This window comes from Cibotium barometz, chromosome 37, assembly GCF_041138505.1.
Source record: "Cibotium barometz isolate CiBa-2024 chromosome 37, ASM4113850v1, whole genome shotgun sequence".
Taxonomy (NCBI): Eukaryota; Viridiplantae; Streptophyta; class Polypodiopsida; order Cyatheales; family Cibotiaceae; genus Cibotium; species Cibotium barometz.
Window position 1 is genome coordinate 17,717,451 of NC_141082.1, and position 21,398 is coordinate 17,738,848.

The 21,398-nt window shown below is 46.6% G+C and overlaps 1 protein-coding gene across 1 annotated transcript in view; it reads right to left on the minus strand.

The window, feature by feature from the left end:
* LOC147617019 (RNA helicase family protein) overlaps nucleotides 1–21,251 on the minus strand; it is a 70,305-nt gene extending 49,054 nt beyond the window's left edge. Inside the window, exons 1-2 of the mRNA XM_086776646.1 lie at nucleotides 21,170–21,251; nucleotides 20,620–20,899 (exon numbers count right to left, since the gene is read on the minus strand). Of these exons, the coding sequence (XP_086632772.1) occupies nucleotides 20,620–20,899; nucleotides 21,170–21,177 (288 nt within the window). The 5' untranslated portion in view covers nucleotides 21,178–21,251. The remainder of the gene's footprint in view (nucleotides 1–20,619; nucleotides 20,900–21,169) is intronic.
* Between the last annotated feature and the right edge of the window lie 147 nt (nucleotides 21,252–21,398).

The window sequence follows — 21,398 nt, forward strand, 5'->3', positions numbered from 1 at the left end:
ATTTTCACTCCAACCTGATGCCATTCACACTGTCCACCATGTCCCCGTGCACACCTGCATACTGTCCAGAGAAAAACACAGGGTCGTAACAGAGGGCCAAGCCTCAAAGGCTCAAGGCTCAAGGGCCAAGGCCCAAGGCCAAGCCAACAGCCATAAACGGCTAGAAACAGCGAGAAACGCGTCGTGGGGGACGTCCGTCCGTCCCCGTCGCTGTTCCATCCCGAATCGCCGTCCCCGCATTCCAAGCAGCCGTCCCCTCCGTCCCCTGTGACTATGGGCTCAGCCCACTAAGCAAAAGAAGGTGCACAGTTCTAGCAGAAGAATGCAACAGGGTAGTAGATGGAGTGATCTGCAATAGGCAAAGCTAGAGGAAGCATTCCCTGAGGGTATGTACACATAACCACTACATCATTAAGCTCTCAGATCAGTTCCAAAGGCCTAGCAAGAGGCATGATTAGTTCCGGCAGGGGACCCGCTGCTGTGTTAAGGGTAAGGGATAGCAAACATGGGGACAACAGTGGAACGGATGCTTAGTTCTTCAGCAAGACTTGGGAATGGAGATCAGAAGTGGAAGGGATTCAAACAAAAAGAATCACAGTTAAAGTAGAGCAAAAGTCATCATATTGATTTCATTCAGCAGACATTCATCATTCCATCATTCTCATAAGTCAATAGAGGATATGTAAGCTCAGAGGTCAACCCCTTTGGGGCTGACCAAGGGCCTAACCATGTACAAGCATTCATCAACCTTTTTGTACCATATTAAATACAAAAAACCCTGAGACCAATCTCTCTCTTCTTCTCTCTCCTCTATCATAATCATGTTTAAATCAGAATCTTGTTCTCAGTCAGGCTTAGGGCTGTGGATCAGGATAACAAAGGCTTCCCCGCATGCAACACCACCGGAAGTTGAAGAGCTAGAGGAAGATCTTCAACCAGAGCAGATTATCTTTCATAGGGAAAGAAGGGGATCGTATGGCAAGGTTACTAGAAAGTACCTTGTCAAGTTCAAGAATTATTCGGCTATGGATGCCAAGTGGGTGGATGAGAACTTCTTTGCGAAGTATCCACAAGTTTTATAGGCATATCACGAAGCTTTTCAATTGAGGACAATTGCTTAGAAGCCGAGGGGATGTCACACCGGCCTTTGTATTTTGATATCCAAGGAACTAGGAACAAAGGAGAATGCTCAAGCTTTATATTCCACTGCACGGAATTGAGTATTCTAGAACTCAAGGGTTGTTGTCCCAGTTGTATCCAAAAGGAGCAACTCTGAGATTGAACAACACTAAATCTTTTGTACAAGAGTCATGGGACGAGCCATCTCATGGAGGCACTATTTATCAGTGAAGGAAATCAAAAATGAGTACATGGATATGAATACTATTAGTCTACTAGAGGCAAACACTGACATGGGTAGTTGGACTACAGTAGGAACTGGTGTACAAACCAAGAAATTAGTGTCGAAACCAAGGAATTGTTTGTGCATTCATCTGTTCATTTGATTTATGCTTGTGAGAGTATCTATGTATGTGTGCCAAGGGTCAAGGACGCCCAATTAGACCCAAGGACGAGCATGTGTGCACGTGTTTGTGTCTTCTGACATATAACGGGTGCATGTTGATCTTGACAAGAAGAGAATCATGCTCAAAAACTCCTGCCTGAGGGTGACCCTAGAGGTGCAATGTTAAGATATGTGCATCTCATGTGTCATGCGGGAATTGGGTCTTATATAAGGATTGGCATTTTATTGAGTTGTTCTTTATTATGCTAGTCGTGATGCTTCATGTAGGTCATGGTGCTTTATGGCTGCCCTATATAAAGGCCCCTCTCCCCTCTTGTTGTAATCATCCATTGTCTAGCGCATATTGCTAACGCTAGCTTTTGGTGAGTATTGCCCATTCTAGACCTCTTGCTAATATCAAGGTGATCTCTCTCTCTCTCTCTCTCTCTCTCTCTCTCTCTCTTCTTGTTCATGATTCCGCCTATGCACTCCAACATGGTATCGCTCTAGGTCCCGGAGCTTCACAATCGACCCCCTCCTTCCTCCTCCTCCTCCTCCTGCGTTTTTGTAAGGCTGTGTTTTTCCACAAGGTGGCTGCGTTTTTCTTCTCCGAGAGCCTCTCCTCATCAGCGTTTCTTTTCTCTAGCCGTGCTCCTGCCCCTGCACTCACCTGCAAGAAGGCGACGAGTTGCTGCCTAGTGGGCTGCGTTTCTACTGCTTTAAGCGTTTTCTAAAGCCGCTGCCAGTATTTTCTGCAAAAACAGCAGAGGAGGTTGGTTTTGTTCGTGTGTGGTGCTGCCCGACAAGCGGCTTTGACAGCCCTCCCTCTTCCCCGGCTTTCCTACCTTTCAGTCGGGTGTTCCCGGTGAGTTTTATGGGCCTGTTTCCTGCTGTCCAGCCCCTATCTCCCTCAGTTTTCAGAGGGGGCTGATCGGTTCTCACGGTCGATTCCGTTGGAAAGTGCTGGAAAGAAGTCGTGGAGCGCTGAGATTTACTTTGGCATTCTTGCGGGCAAAGTTCTTTTGCTGTGGATATGGGTTTGTACGAACAAGGAAGACAAGTTGGGACGGAACTAACTACCCTCGTTGGAAGCCAAATATGCGGGTCCATAGGGGTTTGTGGGATATTGTTCAAGGCAGTGAGAAGAAGCCCGAGCGTCCCCAAAACTTCAGGCGTTGGACCCAGGTTCAAGAGGATGAATTTCATGCAGAGCTTGAAGATTGGGAGACTTGTGATTCTAAGGTGCACTCGGAGCTTGTGCGGACCATTTCGAAGGAGATCTCACCAGCCGTGCAAACCCTAGGCAATGCACATGCTCGAGATTCCTCGATGCGGGCAGTTACTTTGCAAGGTCAACTCTACAATCTAGTGTTTCCAGTAGGCAGTTCTATGTAGTCATTCCTTATGAAGGCCAAGGTCATCCATGACTAGTTACTAGCACTGGGTGCTGCCTTGTCCTCCACTCAGAGGGCTACACTAATCCTCACGAAGCTTCGTCCGGAGTACGACGTGGTTTCTCAGGCTTTGTGGTGCCAGGTCACAAAAAGCAAGCTGGATTTTGATGACCTCAGCTCCCTTGTCTTGGAAGAAAAGTCCGTCCTCATCTCACAGGATAAGATCAGGGTGTCTCTTAATGGTCAAGATGAGGCACTTGCAACACTGTGTAGAAGAAAGTTTGGAGCTGGTGCTACTCTTGTGGGAAGAAAGGTCACTTGCCAAAGGATTGTTTGTCCAAGAATAAGGACACCAAGGTCAAGGACAAGTCTTCATCAAAGAAGAAGGGCAAGGACAACGAACAAGAAAGTGATTCTACTGTCACTTCAAGTGCTCCCAAGGCCCTCCCGACTCAAGAGGACCTAGACAATTGTGCTTCTCTAGCCAACTAGAGAAGACTTGTGGGCGGGGAGAGGGGGCTATTAGCATCTCCTAATATCAGTATTTTTTATTTTTTATGTTAAATCTAGCATGCAAGGTCAACTTTGGTAGTTATGGATTTAATGCGTTTCAAAATTCATTGCTTGGTGTAGCAGAGATTATGGATTGGATGTGTTTCAAGTTCATTGTCCAAGGTTTTGGGACGTGATGCATTCACAGTCCGCTTATGGTGTCCGTCGGCTCATCATTCTATACTAGGAGTTCACTGCACACTGAGTGTGGGAATTCAAAGCCAAGTAGATTTCTTTGCAGTTCAAGGTGACATTATGTTTTTAAGGAGACAGGTTGGGAGTGCATCTTCCGCAGTGTATCCAATATTTGCAATACTGGGGTGTCCATGGTCGCATCTTCATCAGCTTTTCTTCTTTAGACATTTGCACACTATGACCTGTAGAGGGGGTGTAAAATATGTGCATCTCCTGTGTTGTGCCGGGACTAGGTCTTATATAAGGATTGGCATTTTATTAAGTTCTTTATTTATGCTAGTCGTGATGCTTCATGTAGGTCATGGTGCTTTATGGCTGCCCTATATAAAGGCCCCTCTCCCCTCTTGTTGTAATCATCCATTGTCTAGCGCATATTATTCTCCATTGTAAACCTCTTGCTAATATCAAGGTGATCTGGTCTACAATCTCTCTCTCTCTCTCTCTCTCTTCTTATTCATGCTTTCGCCTATGCACTCCAACATGCAAGCGGTGGGAGTATCTGCCAAAGAGGTCAAACCCAAGGTCACTTTACGTGAAGGGTGAAAACCATGAGGGCAAGATGCTCCCTGAAGCCAAGCACAAGAGAAGAGAAGGACATTCCGCATGAAGAATCGTGTCTCAAGAGCCAAAGAGAGAAGAGCTAGGTGCACAACAAGAAAAAGCAGAGAAAAGCAAGGAAAAGCTAAGACAAGTACAAAAACGCAACGCAACAAAAAAAAAATCCCCAAAAAAAAACAACTTTGCAAAAAAAAAAAAAAGTGACATGGCACTGCCTAACATGGCATTGCCACATGGCAAGATAGCAACGCAAGGCCACCTTACAAGCTTGGAATGATGTGACTAGCTTTTGGAAAGCAAAAGATTAAAAGCTTTTTAAATACTAAAAAAAAAGAAAAGCCTTTATTATTAAAAAGATGCTTTTTGGGCTATGAGTTTTAAAGCGCTTTTCTCAAGTGCTTTTGGGCAAGAACTATAAATTCAGTTATTCTCTCGTTGTTGACATGTAAAAAGACAAGAGAGCTCTAGCTCTAAGAACTTGTACTCAAGACTCCTCCAAGGGGTTTTATCTAATAAATCTCAAAGGGGGGGGGGAGGGAGGGATTAGCCCAAGGTTATTCCGATCCCTACTGTGGTGTCTTGTAACATGCGGAAGCTTCGAAGAAGAATCGGTAACTTCAATGCTCAGAATTCAGCACTCTTTTCGCGACGGAATTAACGCACAAACTGAATGAAGATGTGCAAAAAATAGAGAGAGAGAGAGAGAGAGAGAGAAAGAAAGAAAGAAAGAGATTTTATTAACGTCTTCCAAAAGACCGAACTCGGCCTATGAGAAATCGGTGTACCTGTATGGGGTATCCTCTGTCATCTCAACAAAATGAAAAAGTACTGAACTAAAATGCTGAATCTCGGTGTGCAACAAGTACAATGAGTAGGGGGAGGGGATGGAGCTCTACTACTAGGAGAATGCAAAGCTATATGCATGGAGTATACAATCATGATATGCAACCTAGCTAGCTCCATCCTGTACCATACTGGGGGTATAAAATGGTATACATCAATGAAGGGGGTGTCCACAGCTCCTTGAAGAACATGCCTAGGTGTGCTCTAAAGCGAGCCAGTCGCTTCGCACCCTCTGTGAAACTAAGCTCTGATCTCTGTCATCTCTCTCTGGTATAGGCGTGGTGTTCGAAAGCCAGGTGTCCTCTGTCTCCTGCGGGCTCTGAGTGTCTCTGCTCTCTGGAGAGTAATTCCCTGCCGTGTAGGGGCTGGGAGTGGGATGGATCTCTGAAAAAATGTAGTAATCTGTGTCTGTCGTCCCCTCTCTGGAGCTGTCTGAGCTTGTAATGATGTCTCTCTGTGGCACTGTATGTCTAGAATGAATCTCCCCAGTATGCGCTGGTCTGCTACCTCAAAGATCTGGCGTAGGGAATGTGGCTCTCTGAATAAAATGGGATATCTCTCTCTCATGGCTGTATATGCTCTGCATCTGCATACATAATGCTCCTCACTCTCCACCTCCTCTCTGCACAATCTGCATACCCTCTCCTCTCGGGGGATTCGTGCTGCTCTGCCAGTCTCAATCTCCAATCGGTGTGATAAAACTCTAAGCTGACCAAAAGACACTCGGGAGCCGTGTGGTAAAAAGCCCTCCATGTATCTAGGCCTCTCTATAAATCCATCATCAGTGATACTCATGAAGTGATCTCTGTGGTAAAGCATCTTCGGTGGAAGAGGCTGTGTAGGCGATATCCATGTCTCTCGTGTATAGAGCTGCCATAGGTCCTGTCTCAATACTCTGTTCCTCTCACTATGAGAGAGACGGATATGTGGTGCATCCCTGTCATACTGGAATGGTTGTAGATGATCCATGTCTAGGCCATGCTATGAGAACCAATGTGTGACCTGTGCATACCATGATCCTCTGTCTCTTGCCTCAGCCAGCTGTCTAGATGCCTCAAAAGCTCTGTATGACAATCTGTCCTGTGGCATCTCTCTGAATCTGTCTAGCAGGCATATAGTCTAAAATATGTCCCAAATACCCTCTGTAGGGCCCCCACCACGGATGGTGTATTTGCTTTATTAGAATGATGTAAATCTGAAAGAAAATACAGAAATCCTTGACCTTTCTTCGCTGGAAATTCCCTGCCCTTGACCTGCAGTCCTTCACCCCTTTGCTAAGCACCTTCTTGGCTTGTCTAGCCTCTTTATGCTTGAGCTCTTGGTGAGAAATGAGATGAAATAATGGGATTATGGACTCTCCTATTTATACTACTCCACCTAGAGCAGTCGGCCAGCTGAAGTCCAGGCGGCCAGCATTAAATGTCCCACGCCTGAATAATTCAGCATTTAATGCTGAAAAAAATCACATAAATTCCATAAAATGCTGCGCATTGTTCCATATATGCTGGCCATCATGCGCCTAATTCTGGATGGGCTGGACAATGCTTTTGCAAACAATTTGAGGGCTGGGCAGCCTGTATGGGCTGCCCCATACCTGCCCTACAGCCATACAAAGGCTGCATCTCCTGAATGTCTGCCTTTAGCCTACCCCTAGGGCTGTCCTACAGCCCCTCCATGGCTGGTGGGTTCAGCCAGGGCCTTCCTAGCCCTCATGGGGGTGGTTTCACACCATCCCCATGCCCACACAAAGACCCGGGGTAGCCCTATGGGCTGGCCCCTTATTCTAAAAGCAAACCCTAACTAACTACTCAATGATCTGGCATCCAGTACCATACCAGATACACAGAATCACTGACATCATTCCAGAGGGAGACTCACAGCACGGACTGGCACTGATTCATGTGCAGGACAGTGCACACCTGGCCTTGGACTCATATGTGCAGGACAATGCACACCTGACCTCGGACGACTGAGATGGATCCCTGGCTGACTCGTCCCGGACTGGGCTCACATGGGACCGGTTTACCATCCCAGGTCCTGCACCTTATGTACAGATATGTCTACGTGGCATCCAAATGCGGGATGCACGTGACATCCCCTTCTGCTTAACTTGACGGAAGCTGCATAGCCTCCAAATAATCCGTCAATAACGCCGGATAGTCTTCGAAAAACTCTTTGTCAAGCCATACCGCTTCGTGGGTCCCTCGGTCCTGAAACCTCGTGAGGAACTGTCTTAGTCTTCGGCCTGAGCCATGCTTAAAACGGTGTAGTAGGATCTGTTCTGGAACCATAACTTCTGCTTCATCAACAATATCTTGTTCCGCTTCGTCTTTGACTTCTGAAGGGATAGGACCTGCATATGGCTTTAACCAACTGACGTGAAACACATCGTGCATAGTCCAACTCGGAGATAGCTTTAACTGCATAGACACCTCATTAATCTTTTTCCGAATGGGAAAAGGTCCGAAGCTCCTGAAAGACAACTTTGGGCATCGCTTGCCCACCTGTTTCAACCTTTGCTTCATAATCCGAAGATAAACCCAATCCCCTTCCGAAAACTTCATATCCCTTCGGTCTTTATTGACCTGTCAAGTGTAGGCCTCTAGACTTAGCCAATTTGTCTTTTACTGACTCTAAAATCTCTTGGTAAGACTCCATCACTCTGTTCGCTTCAGGTACTGAAGACGAGGTCCTGGTCAACAATGACTGGAAAGGTCTTCCAAATGCTGCCTCATATGGAATCCTGCCAATAGCTGAAGAAAAAGAATCATTCAAAACAACTTGAACTAAAGGCAAATATGATTCCCACTTACCTTGCTGATCGTGGACATAACACTTTAGCACATCGAAGGCCAACTGGTTGTATATCTCTGTCTGGCCGTCCATCTGTGGGTGGAATGCACTGGAAAAATTCAACTTAGTACCAAAGTTATCAAACAATGCCCTCCAAAAATGACTAGTAAACTTGGCATCTTGGTCTGACACTATGGTCCTAGGAATCCCGCCAATCGGGTACCAATGCCGAATGAACAACTGGGCAACATCCTCGGCGGTCACATTGGCCCTGCAAGGAATAAGCATAATAAATTTGCTAAATCTATCAACAATAGTTAAGCACTACGTATTACGCTTACTCAGACTGGGAGGCAGATTCGTGACAAAGTCCATGGAAATGTCTTGGAAAGGACCCTCAGGAATTGGCAAGGGCTATAACAACCCTATCTTCTTTCCACGAGGAGCTTTCACCTTTTAAAAATATCACAGCGTTGTACATATGTAAACACATCTCGCCTCATCTTTGGCCAATAGTATTGCTGTTCCAATTTCTCCAAAGTCGAATTCATGCCCCTATGACCACCTGTAATGGCGTCATGGGCATCATGGAGAAGAGCTACCCTGAACGACTTCATGACACATAGTCGGCCTTTGTAGAAAAGCCAACTATCGCGTATCAGAAAGTGGCATGGTCTTGTGGCATCCAATGCCTGTTCCCACTATGTACCGAATTCCTCGGAATCCGCGTACGTGTGCTTCATGTCATCTAGTTCTATACCAACAAGATCAAGTTTAGTGGTCTGAATCGTAGTCACCTGTCCCTTCCTGCTCAAAGTATCGGCCACTGGATTGGCCTTTCCTGGAAGATACTCAATCATATCACCGAATTGCTGGAATATCTAACTCCAGCAGTGTTGTCGATCACTCCATTGTGCACTTGGCATTGTCTGAATCCAGCGTAATGCCTGACGGTCAGTGCGAACCTCAAAGTCACGGCCATATAGAAAATGTTTCCAATGTTTCAAGACATGTGTAACTGCTAGGAGTTCACGATCATAGACTGAGTAGTTTTTCCTGCGGGCAGTAACATACGAGACATGTAAGCTACTGGATGACCATTCTGTTGCAATACACCTCCAACTGCGATGTTACTCGCATCGGTGATCACCTGAAATGGTTCGTCCCACGAGGCAAGTGCTAAACAAGGCGCTTCTGATAAAGCCACCTTGAGGTTCTTGAATGCCTCCAATGCTCGTAGAGTCATTCGAATCTTTTGCCTTCTAGTCTTCACTCCCTTTAGCAGATCGGTGAGATCTGCCGAGAGGTCAGAAAACTTGTCAATGTGGGTGGAATATGCCTGGCATATACCCACAAATGATCTGATGTCATAGGCTGTCTGAGGTACTTTCCAATTGACAATCTCGGCCACTTTAGCCGGATCAAGTCCAATGCCTTCAGCACTAATTATATATCCCAAGTAATGCACCTGGAATAGATAAAATTCCGACTTCTTTTCATTGACGTAAAGCTCGTTGCTTTCCAGCAACTTAAGGACTTTCTCCACATCAATGTCATGCTGCTCAACCGTAGCTGAAAATACGAGTATGTCGTCCAGAAATATGAACACACTTTCCAATCAAATCCCGGAAGACACGCATCATCATGCGGTTAAATGTAGCTGGGGCATTCGTCAAGCCAAATGACATGACCACAAATTCATAGTGGGCCCGTTCCGTACGGAAGGCTGTCTTGGGAATGTCCCGGTACCCACTCTTTAAATCAAGTTTCGAGAACACCTGCTCCATTCAGCCTCTCGAGAATATAGTCAATTCGAGGCATCGGGAATCTGCGCTTGATAGTCAGCTTGTTGAGTGCACGATAATCAACACACAAACGGGAAGACCCATCTTTCTTCTTGACAAATAAGATCAGTGCTGCAAATGGCGACACGCTGGGACAGATGAAGCCAGATTGCAACAATTCTTGGAGTTGGCGGTCCAACTCCGATTCCATTGCCTTGGAAAGGCGATACGGAAACTTGCTCGGGGGTTCTGAGCCTGGAAGGAGGTCAATCTTGTGATCCTCCGGTCTAGACGGGGGGAGCTGGGGAGGGAGGCTTTCCGAAGAAAAATCTTCTGGAACTTTTCATGGAGAACCGAGTACTTCTCGGAAGCACTGGCCACCGTCTGGGCTGTCTGGATGTAAATCATCACACACTGTCTGCCTTTCCTGACTGCTCGCTTAGCTTGCAAGTGGTTTATGAGCGGAAAGTTCGGAATTCCTGACTCACACTTAATGATCACTGGGGCATTTGACACATTCCGATTGATCTGGAACGTGTGCTTGTCCCACTTGACATCTGGAAGAAACTTGTGAAACCACTGAATGCCCAAAATTATATCTGCTCCTACAAGAGGGGCAACCATAAAATCACGCACAAATTCTATGCCGTGAATCACTAACTTAGCACCTAGAGCTTCATACTTGACGCTCGTTGTCATGCCTGTGCTAAAACCCTCAACCTATTTGTCCACCGAAGTCAGGTCGAATCGGGCACGTCTAGCGGCTTGTTCCTTGACCACATCCTCCGTGCTGCCGCTGTCAAACAAGACGACGACTCTCTGGCCACCTATGTAGCCAAAGCACTTGAGCAATTCGTTACGCTCATACTCCTAGTCATGGGTGCCCTTCTGCTTATCTTCGAGTTCCCGACTAATAATTGCTCCTGCTGAAGCACCGGGATTTAAAGAACTAGGGGTAGCCGCTGGGGTCTGTGTGGGAGCTGAGCTCACCACGAAAGCTGTGGAGGCGGCGGCGACGGGCTTTGGAGGCTTCTTCGGACAATCCCGAGAAGTATGTCCTTTCGTATGACAAAAGAAACATCTACCCTCCTCCTTGTACTGAGAAAGCTCCTAAGCACTTAACTTGCCACCTGTCTTTCCTGCCTCCGCTTTCTGGTCTAGAGTAAGCTTAGACGCATTGTTCGAGTTCTTGGAGCCAGAGGCTCCCGGGCTCTGTCCTGGGGAAGACCACGTCTGGTTCTGGCCTTTGCCCCCCCGAGGCGGTAGCCCTGGGAGAAGCCGGCTGGGAAGTCTTGGACTTGCCACCATTATGTTTCATTTCCGCACTCTGCGCAAGCGAGAGTGCGTCTTCAAAGGTGGCTGGCCTAAACATATGCACCTCCCATTGGATTTGCGTGTCAAGGCCATACAAAAACTGCCCTTTCTTGTCTGTATCAGATAAGCCTAATTGCAAACATAAGGTCGAAATTCTATTGGCAAACTGAAGGACCGGTTGCGCGTTCTGATGCGCTCCCCTAAACTCGTCTTCGAGTCGCTCAAGGTAGTGGGGTGGTAGAAACCGCTGCTCAAGGTCGCGGACAAACTCGTCCCACACATAAGCTGCCATACCTACTCTGGTGTGGGCATGAGCCCACTGAGTCCACCAAGGAATGGCCTCACCTTCCAAGTACCAACTGGCTAAGATCACTCTGTCAGTATCTGTTTTTCTAACTGCCGTAAAGTAAGCTTCAAACTGATGCAACCATGAATAGAGAGTTGTGGGATCGAGTTTACCATTATACTTACTGAAGTTCATTTTCTCGAGAAAATGATTCGAGGGCGCCGCCAGTTCAATCTGGCGTCCAAAGCTTTGAGGTAACGCTCGTGTTCCACGCGTTGCATGGCTTCGTCTTCTCGTTGTCAGATCTCCAATGCACGCATCTGCAACTCAAGCAAAGAGCTCGACTACGGCTGTGACCCCGCGAGAGGGTCCCTGTGTCGAGGATCTGGAATCTGGGATACGGAAGGAGAGGAAGGAGGAGATGGAAAACGCGACGCTGGAGAACGGGTACGCTCTTCCAGAGCCAAGATCTATGCCTTCTGCTCATCCAACTTGGTTGTCTGTTCTGCGATTGCTCCCATCATCTACTGGAACATGTCTGTAACACTCAAGCCTGGTGCCCTAGCTGGGCTGCTTGGTACACTCTGGTCCCATGGTTCTTGGTTCTCTCGTCGTCGAAGCTCGCCATAGCAAGAAAATGCACTTACTTTCCGGAACGCAATCTGACCATCCACTATCTGTGTGGGAGATGTCCGGAGGCTTCCGGAGGCTGAAAACCAACCGTCCTTCGAGGGACAGGAGTCACTCCGAAAGAGGTAGTCTGTCATATTCAAGCATGCAGAAGTTTGAATACACGTAGAGAGAGAGAGAAGTTGACGCAGAGAGAGAAAGAGAGAGAGGTTGGCGAACAACGCTTGAACTTGATTAGCAATGAATAGATTGATTATTACAATGGTGGGCATGGGTATTTATACCCTCATGCTGTGAATGGCCGACTCCTTTGTTACGACTTGATTCCACATGAGATACTATATTTTAACACCCTCTCTGTAGCTCATAGTGGGCATAGATGAAGAAACCAAGTCGATGCAGATGCAACCATGGACACCCTAGCGTGGCCTTTGCTAGGTACACCTCGGATAATGCACCAATCAACCTGTCTCCACAAGAAAATGCCATCTTGAGCTTTAGCTGCCACATAGAATAATGAATTGCAGACAACTCCACATTCATGATCCCCCATTCGTTGAACTGCGAACACATCACGTTCAAAAAATCCTCTGAACCTTGAACTGTCGACACATGACGCCCAAGATTCTCTGACAATGAACTAGGAACTCATCCCATCCATAGTCTGCTACCAATGAACTACGAACACATCATGTCCATAGATTTGTCAAGCTATTCCATGCCAGATGCATGTGCCTTGAACTCCGACACACGGGTCCAAATCACCAAAAAACGGGAGCACAGACTGCCCCTCTCTGCCACTCACATGCCTCTCTCTGGCTGAAGCACGTGGTAGCATCCATCCACCAAGCTAGAATGCTGGAGCATGTGCCAGTGTAGTCCTCGCCTAATTAGGGTAATAGTAGACTCGTCCAAGGTTATTTAAGTTCTCGTCCAAGCTCTATAGTTACTATAATTTGATGTGTGTATAGCATCCCGCCCATACATGTAGCCTACTTGGCATAATGTCAAGCCTAATCTAGTTGTCTCTTATCCATTTGGCCACAAATGTCCTCACTAAAATGTATAAAACTGAGCTTTGCCCATGCTACTCTATCCCAAGTGGCTAAATAGGAGCCTTATAATGTAGAGTAGCCCCAAGTATACCCATAAAGTTAATTATGATGAGGGTGGAGCATGGAATTCCCGAGCCAAATGCCCTCGCTTTCCGCACTTATTACAACGGCTCCTAGACTTCTTATTGGATTCCGATGCAGCATGTGCCGATTCTACATCCTTCGGAACTCGAATCTTGCCTTGGGAAATGAGCACTGCTTCCTCCTCAATGAGAAAAGAGCTGAGATCATCAAATTCCAGCTTTTCCTTCGTGACTTGTAAGCGTAATGCCCTCGAGACCATCTCGTACTCCTCAGGCAACTTCGTAAGAACCAAGGCAGCTAACTGGGTGCTAGTTAACGCACTATTCATAGCCGATAACTGATCATGGATAACCTTTGCCTTCATTAGAAGTGACTGCATAGAGGTCCCGGTTTCAAACTTGATGGAAAACAACTGGCCAAGAAGGGTTACTGCTCGCATTGTTGAGTCTCGATCAAACATTCCTGCAAGCTTTGACCACATTTCCTTGGCAGTCTTTAAAGTCTGAATGGCAGGGGAAATTTCCTTGGTGAGAGATTCTGCAATCGCCGACATCGCCTTCGCATTGTGAGCTTCCCAATCCACAAGAGATTTGAGAAACTCCTCCTCCTGAAGACGTGTGAACCGATTGCTATCCCTTCGGGGACGTTCCTCCGAGCCATCAACAATGTCCCATAAGCCTTTTCTGCTAAACCATAGCCTCATGATCAAGTTCCAATGCGCATAATTGTCGCCATTCAGTTTGTCATCCTTGCTCGAACACGGGAGTCCCATCTCGAAAACTCCGTCCACCTCTTCTCAGTCGACCCGGTCTGCCCGCTTCAAAGTTTGCCAAGCACAGAGAGCAGTAGCGTTTTTATGAAACGCTGCCCAAGCCACGTGTGTTGCTTCTTCTCCGCATACAATTCAACAGTTCCCTCGGGAAAACATGAATGATAAATCTCAGAACTCCATAGCAAGCTCTCCGGACAGCAAGACCACCTAAGAGTTTGTCGCGCAGGGATTCTGCCTGCGCAATAGCACAGAGGCCACGGTTGTTCACCTTCTCAGCCAGCCGCCTTGTTGCAGCCGCCAACACCTTCGCTATTGTGCTCTGCCACTTGAAAAAACACTGAAACGCTGCCGCCCTTTGAGGTCTTGTGTCACCTTCGAAACATGTAGCATAGACACGCGAGCTGCCCTCTGTCTCTCTTTGCCACCACAGTGCTGCAGCAGCCACCTTCTCCAACTCCTCCGTGTGCCCAAGAATCAACGAGCACTCAGCTTTGATACCATGTCAGATTCGAGCATGCGGAAGTTTGAATACACGTAGAGAGAGAGAGAAGTTGACGCAGAGAGAGAGAGAGAGAGAGGTTGGCGAACAACGCTTGAACTTGATTAGCAATGAATAGATTGATTATTACAATGGTGGGCATGGGTATTTATACCCTCATGCTGTGAATGGCCGACTCCTTTGTTACGACTTGATTCCACATGAGATACTATATTTTAACATAGTCCACCTACGTTTGAAAACCAACCACACGAGCGAGAAAAAATTATGGTTTCTTTGCTGACTCTTTGCACTTGAAGTAGGCTCTGATACCACTGTAACATGCGGAAGCTTCGAAGAAGAATTGGTAACTTCAATGCTCAGAAATCAGCACTCTTTTCGCGACGGCATTGACGCACAAACTGAATGAAGATGTGCAGAAAATATATATATATATATATATATATATAGAAAGAGAGAGAGAGAGGACACAGTATTGGGTCCACCTACGTTTGAAAACCAACCACACGAGCGAGAAAAAATTCTGGTTTCTTTGCTGACTCTTTGCACTTGAAGTAGGCTCTGATACCACTGTAACATGCGGAAGCTTCGAAGAAGAATTGGTAACTTCAATGCTCAGAAATCAGCACTCTTTTCGCGACGGCATTGACGCACAAACTGAATGAAGATGTGCAGAAAATATATATATATATATATATATATATAGAGAGAGAGAGAGAGAGAGAGAGAGGACACAGTATTGGGTCCCAAATACCCTCTGTAGGGCCCCCACCACGGATGGTGTATTTGCTTTATTAGAATGATGTAAATCTGAAAGAAAATACAAAAATCCTTGACCTTTCTTGACTGGAAATTCCTTGCCCTTGACCTGCAGTCTGTCATGTGCATGATCAATGCGGCTAATCCAGAAGGGGGCAGCCAGTAAAAGATGAGTAGAACCAGAATTTAGGAGCCTCAGGTGCAGAATCTGTGGTGGACTTGGAGCAGGGCATAGGGATCATGGAGGAGAATGCTATCGGTTGGTTCTAGGAGCTGTCGGCTGATTCCAGAGAGCAAAGGGCTGAAGCGCATCAAATAAAGGGGCTCTGCGTTTTTGTATTTATGCCAAGGCTGCTGGCCGACTGCTGGTCGGCCAGCTCTCCAAGGATTCGAAGGCCTATAAATAGGCACACATGCTCATTGTTAAGACCATTCAACCCTCTAGGGGTTTGGGTCAGTAGGAGTCCCATAGGGGGACAGTTTTGGGTGTTAACCTTATATTCAAGGCAGCCTAGGGCTGTGTGTAAGAGTACCTTTTTGTACTATAGCAATATACTGAATTTCCAGCATATATCTCTCTCTCTACTCTCTCTCTATAATTGCGTTTTGCATCAGCATGTTGCCAAGAGTGTTTAGGGCTGAAAGAAGACCCCTAGAGCTTCCGCATGTTACATTGGTATCAGAGCATCAGGCTCAGCAAAGCTAAACACTGATTCAGTCCCATATGATAGTGTACAGGTCCAAGGTACAGGAAATTACACGGATACGAAGCCCAAGGCAAGGAGCACAGAGGAAGAGCTCCCAGGAGGTTTGTTGGTGGTGTTCCACAAAGCCAAAGGGGATGGCAGTCCTGTGAGCCAGATAGGTTCTCGGGGAACGGTCCCAAGGGAGGTTTATCCTCCAAGGGTGATGTGAGAGTGCCAGACTCATTTCTCAGGAATGAAGACCAAGACAGTGTTCAGAGTCACGGCAGGAATGGATTGTGGACTAAATGGAACAGATGCAGAGACCTTCGTCTGAGACAGAGTGGTTTGGAGAATAGGCCGGGCTTTCAGAGAAAAGGGTTGCCAGGGATGGATGGATGACAGGGGGACTTCGGGAAAAGTATTGGGATGATGATAGTCATCCAAGAGCAGGTTGGATTCCCGTCATCAAGTTTAGCAGAGAGGGATGTCATGTGCATGATCAATGCCATGTACTTTCTCAGGGCTAATCCAGAAGGGGACAGCCAGTAAAAGATGAGTAGAACCAAAATTTAGGAGCCTCAGGTGCAGAATCTGTGGTGGACTTGGAGCAAGGCATAGGGATCATGGAGGAGGATGCTGTCGGCTGGTTCTAGGAGCTGTCGGCTGATTCCAGATAGCAAATGGCTAAAGCGCATCATAAAGATAAAGCGGCTGCCCACAAATAAAGGGGCTCTGCGTTTTTGTATTTATGCCAAGGTTGCTCGCCGACTGCTGGTCGGCCAGCTCTCCAAGGATTCCAAGGCCTATAAATAGGCACACATGCTCATTGTTAAGACCATTCAACCTTCTAGGGGTTTGGGTCAGTAGGAGTCCCATAAGGGGACAGTTTTGGGTGTTATTCACCTTTTATTCAAGGCAGCCTAGGGCTGTGTGTAAGAGTACCTTTTTGTACTATAGCAAGGCAACGGTCCCAAGGGAGGTTTATCCTCCAAGGGTGATGTGAGAGTGCCAAACTCATTTCTCAGGAATGAAGACCAAGACAGTGTTCAGAGTCAGGGCAGGATGGGATTGTGGACTAAATGGAACAGATGCAGAGACCTTCGTCTGAGACAGAGTGGTTTGGAGAATAGGCCGGGCTTTCGGAGAAAAGGGTTGCCAGGGATGGATGGATGACAGGGGGACTTCGGGAAAAGGATTGGGATGATGACAGTCATCCAAGAGCATGTTGGATTCCCGTCATCAAGTTTAGCAGAGGAGGATGTCATGTGCATGATCAATGACATGTACTTTCTCAGGGCTAATCCAGAAGGGGGCAGCCAGTAAAAGATGAGTAGAACCAAAATTTAGGAGCCTCAGGTGCAGAATCTGTGGTGGACTTGGAGCAGGGCATAGGGATCATGGAGGAGGATGCTGTCGGCTGGTTCTAGGAGCTGTCAGCTGATTCCAGAGAGCAAAGGGCTGAAGCGCATCATAAAGATAAGGCGACTGCCCACAAATAAAGGGGCTCTGCGTTTTTGTATTTATGCCAAGGCTGCTGGCCGACTGCTGGTCGGCCAGCTCTCCAAGGATTCCAAGGCCTATAAATAGGCACACATGCTCATTGTTAAGACCATTCAACCCTCTAGGGGTTTGGGTCAGTAGGAGTCCCATAGGGGGACAGTTTTGGGTGTTATTCACCTTTTATTCAAGGCAGCCTAGGGCTGTGTGTAAGAGTACCTTTTTGTACTATAGCAATATACTGAATTTCCAGCATATATCTCTATCTCTACTCTCTCTCTATAACTGCGTTTTGCATCAACATGTTGCCAAGAGTGTTTAGGGCTAAAAGAAGACCCCCAGAGCTTCCGCATGTTACACAGTCCTTCACCCCTTTGCTTAGCACCTTCTTGGCTTGTCTAGCCTCTTTATGCTTGAGCTCTTGGTGAGAAATGAGATGAAATAATGGGATTATGGACTCTCCTATTTATACTACTCCACCTAGAGCAGTCGGCCAGCTGAAGTCCAGGCGGCCAGCATTAAATGTCCCACGACTGAATAATTCAGCATTTAATGCTGAAAAAAATCACATAAATTCCATAAAATGCTGCGCATTGTTCCATATATGGCTGGCCATCATGCGCCCGATTCTGGATGGGCTGGACAATGCTTTTGCAAACAATTTGAGGGCTGGGCAGCCTGTATGGGCTGCCCCATACCTGCCCTACAGCCATACAAAGGCTGCATCTCCTGAATGTCTGCCTTTAGCCTGCCCCTAGGGCTGTCCTACAGCCCCTCCATGGCTGGTGGGTTCAGCCAGGGCCTTCCTGGCCCTCATGGGGGTGGTTTAACACCATCCCCATGCCCACACAAAGACCCAGGGTAGCCCTATGGGCTGGCCCCTTGTTCTAAAAGCAAACCCTAACTAACTACTCAGTGATCTGGCATCCGGTTCCATACCAGATACACAGAATCACTAACATCATTCCAGAGGGAGACTCACAGCACGGAATGGCACTGATTCATGTGCAGGACAGTGCACACCTGACCTTGGACTCATGTGCACGACAATGCACACCTGACCTCGAACGACTGCTGAGATGGATCCCTGGCTGACTCGTCCCGGACTAGGCTCACATGGGACCAGTTCACCATCCCAGATCCTGCACCTTCTGTACAGATATGTCTACGTGGCATCCAAGTGCGGGATGCACGTGACATGTCTTCTCTCTCTACTCTCTCTCCTTTGCATATTTTCAGATTTTCTTAAGGTTTTACGTGTGAATTTGTTGTTTTCTTGAAGATACCACGGCCCTTACGAAGGCCTATTTTACAAGATGTCACATGCACAACCGTGGACATGGATAACCTCATCATTAGTCCTGGATTCAGCAACGTCTTAAAGGAGGGTTACGGATAGATTTAGAGCCAACCCAATAGGCTCCCAAAATGCCCAAGACATACATCCATATATGGGACACCTTTTGGATACAATTTGGACACAAACGATGACTTTTTGAAGGAGTTTCGTGGGCTGAAAAGGCAAAAATGACTAAATTACAAATTTCCCTTTTCTTCCTATAAATAGTCAAGCTCTCATTTGTACACATCATCGAATCCCCCTTCGGGATCAGATCATAGGTAGTCGGTAGAAGGTCTAAAGTCAATCTTTTAGTCAAGCCAAAGGCCTCAGCAGTTGTCTAGACATCATCATCTTTTTGTACCATATAATACATTGAACACACAGCTCATCTCTCTCTCCTCTCTCTATCTAATCATGATTAAAGTTTGCATCATTGTTCTTTATCAGGCTTAAGAGCTGAGGATCAACTACGCAAGGCTTCCATGCATGCAACACCTAGGATTAGGGCTAAGGATGTGTGCTAATCCAAGATTAGGGTTAGCATTAGGGTTGACGGCTTAGCCAGGACGAAGGATTCACACGTGAGCTACGTCTAGACTGATTAATAGCCTAGGGCTAATAATGGCTAAAAGCTTATAAATAAAGCAAGGGCCAATAATAGCCGGGTTAGTAGAGGCACAAGGAGTCAAGTAGTCACTCAGTGACTTGGGGCTACCAAGGAACCATGCAAGATCTCGTGGAGTCAAGTAGTCACTCAGTGACCTGGGGCTACCAAGGAACCATGCAAGATCTCGTGGTACAAGGTGGGTGGTTCAGCCTAGTGGTATGGGACGCTAGGTTGGGGCTGTCAGTACCAAGCAAGCTCGCAGTAATTAGACCTCAAGCTTGGGGGTGGTTCGAGGCATTGAACCTATAGTTGGGTGGTGAGTCGCTAGCCACAATGCATCGCAGTCATGCCATACATACAACGATGATGGGTCTATAAAACCTCGTTAGGGTTTCAGTTCTAGGCCAAATAATCCTTGGGCGTGGTCAATGGAGACCTTACAATGACCATGGATTACATGTACTTGGATTGCTTCACTGATATGCTATCATGTATGTGGATCTTGGACGGACACTTAAGTGCAATTCTTGCTTTGGGGTGCAAACTCCACCACCAATTAAGACCCAAGAATTTCAAGCCTAAACTGGTAAATCAGTTGCTTGGAACTTTTAGGTGTTTGTCTTGCCCCACCGTTCATATTTTTTGTGCAGTGCATGATGGTAAGGAACAGCAAACTACCTCTCATTCCTTAACACAAAATGGGCGAGGCCACTTTGACCAGGAATGGGGGTGGCATCATGCGCGACTTTTCTTGCTTCTAAAAAACATGTACTCATAGGTACTTATAAACTTGCAGTCCTATGAAAATCATCATGGATGCACATTGATGCAACAATGGAGAACAGTCGATGCACATGAGATATAAGTGGATGTACATAAAGAGGGCTTCCCCATCCAAGCCCCCACCATCTCATAAACAGCTCACGGAATTGATAACTACCATGAAAAAAAAATTGTTGCATGTGATGCTTTATGTGAATGACTTGAGTGGAGGCACATAATGCAATGAAGAAGGAAAATGTTGGTGATGGAACAATCTATGAGTATCAATGGATACACACAATGCCTATGGGGCAAGCCAGCGCTTGGATGGGAAAGATTGCTTAGCCTTGTAGCATCAACAAATGGCTGGGATTGTTACATGTTTTTGGAATGGCATTAGAGAATACATCTCAAGCCAGATATGAAGGATTATAGGATAAAACCTATGGGCAATAAGTGTATGTGCATGACAAGGGCCTTCGCACATCAATCCCAATGCATGGGACATGCAAGGTATTAGACAGGGAAGAGTGCCCGTACATCTTCATCCTATGGATGGGATGGCCCAACCCCAGATAGGTCACATGCAGTTCTGTGTAAGGCCATCGACAAGTATAGCCATTCATATGTATAGTGTATGCACATGAGGGAAGGCAAAAATACAAAGATGAGAGGGAATGATAAAAAAAACAAGATGACCTACATCTGCACGCATTTGTTTCAGCTTTTCTGCTCGCCATTCTGGATCCCACCATCTCTGTTGGCCACCTCCTCTCCCTCCTTCACCACCTCGGCCGCCTCCTCTCCCGCCACCGCCTCTGCCTCTTCCACCCTGTCGGTTTGGACCTCCCCCTCCTCCTCGCATGGCCATGGAGAACGCTTTTGACAGCTGACTCCTATGTTGCACCACTGAAACAGGGGATGGAACCGGAGGAGCAAAGAGACACCAAGATCTACCAAGCACAACTATGTTGAGCTGCAATCTGCATGGGTAAAAGGACAATTAGGTCAAAAATCTGCAACCTGCAGCAACAACTAGGCAATCTGCAAGTGACAGCAAGCCACAATTAGGTCAAAATACGCAAGAGGATTCCTCATAGCGTCAAAAACGCCCTAGAATATACAGTGCGCTTTAAAACACGCTGTCTGAAATTCAACCATACGACAGATGGTCTACATTTGAGAGATGGTGACGGGCAGTCGATAGCAGGCTTTCGAAATGACGAGCGAAGAAGCTGGAGCACTCTCTTTACCTAGACATAAGTCTTCCAACGCCAAGGCTGCAGTTGGAGCTCTCACCTTTTTCACCCTTGGGCTTACGTTGGAGCTCAAACCTTTTTCACGCTCGAGAGAATATATATATATATATATATTATATTATATTATATATAACTTACATACATAAATAATTCATTAAAATTTATTGAATTATTTGTGTGTTTATATTGAATTAAAAAAATAATTTATTAAGTAATATATGTA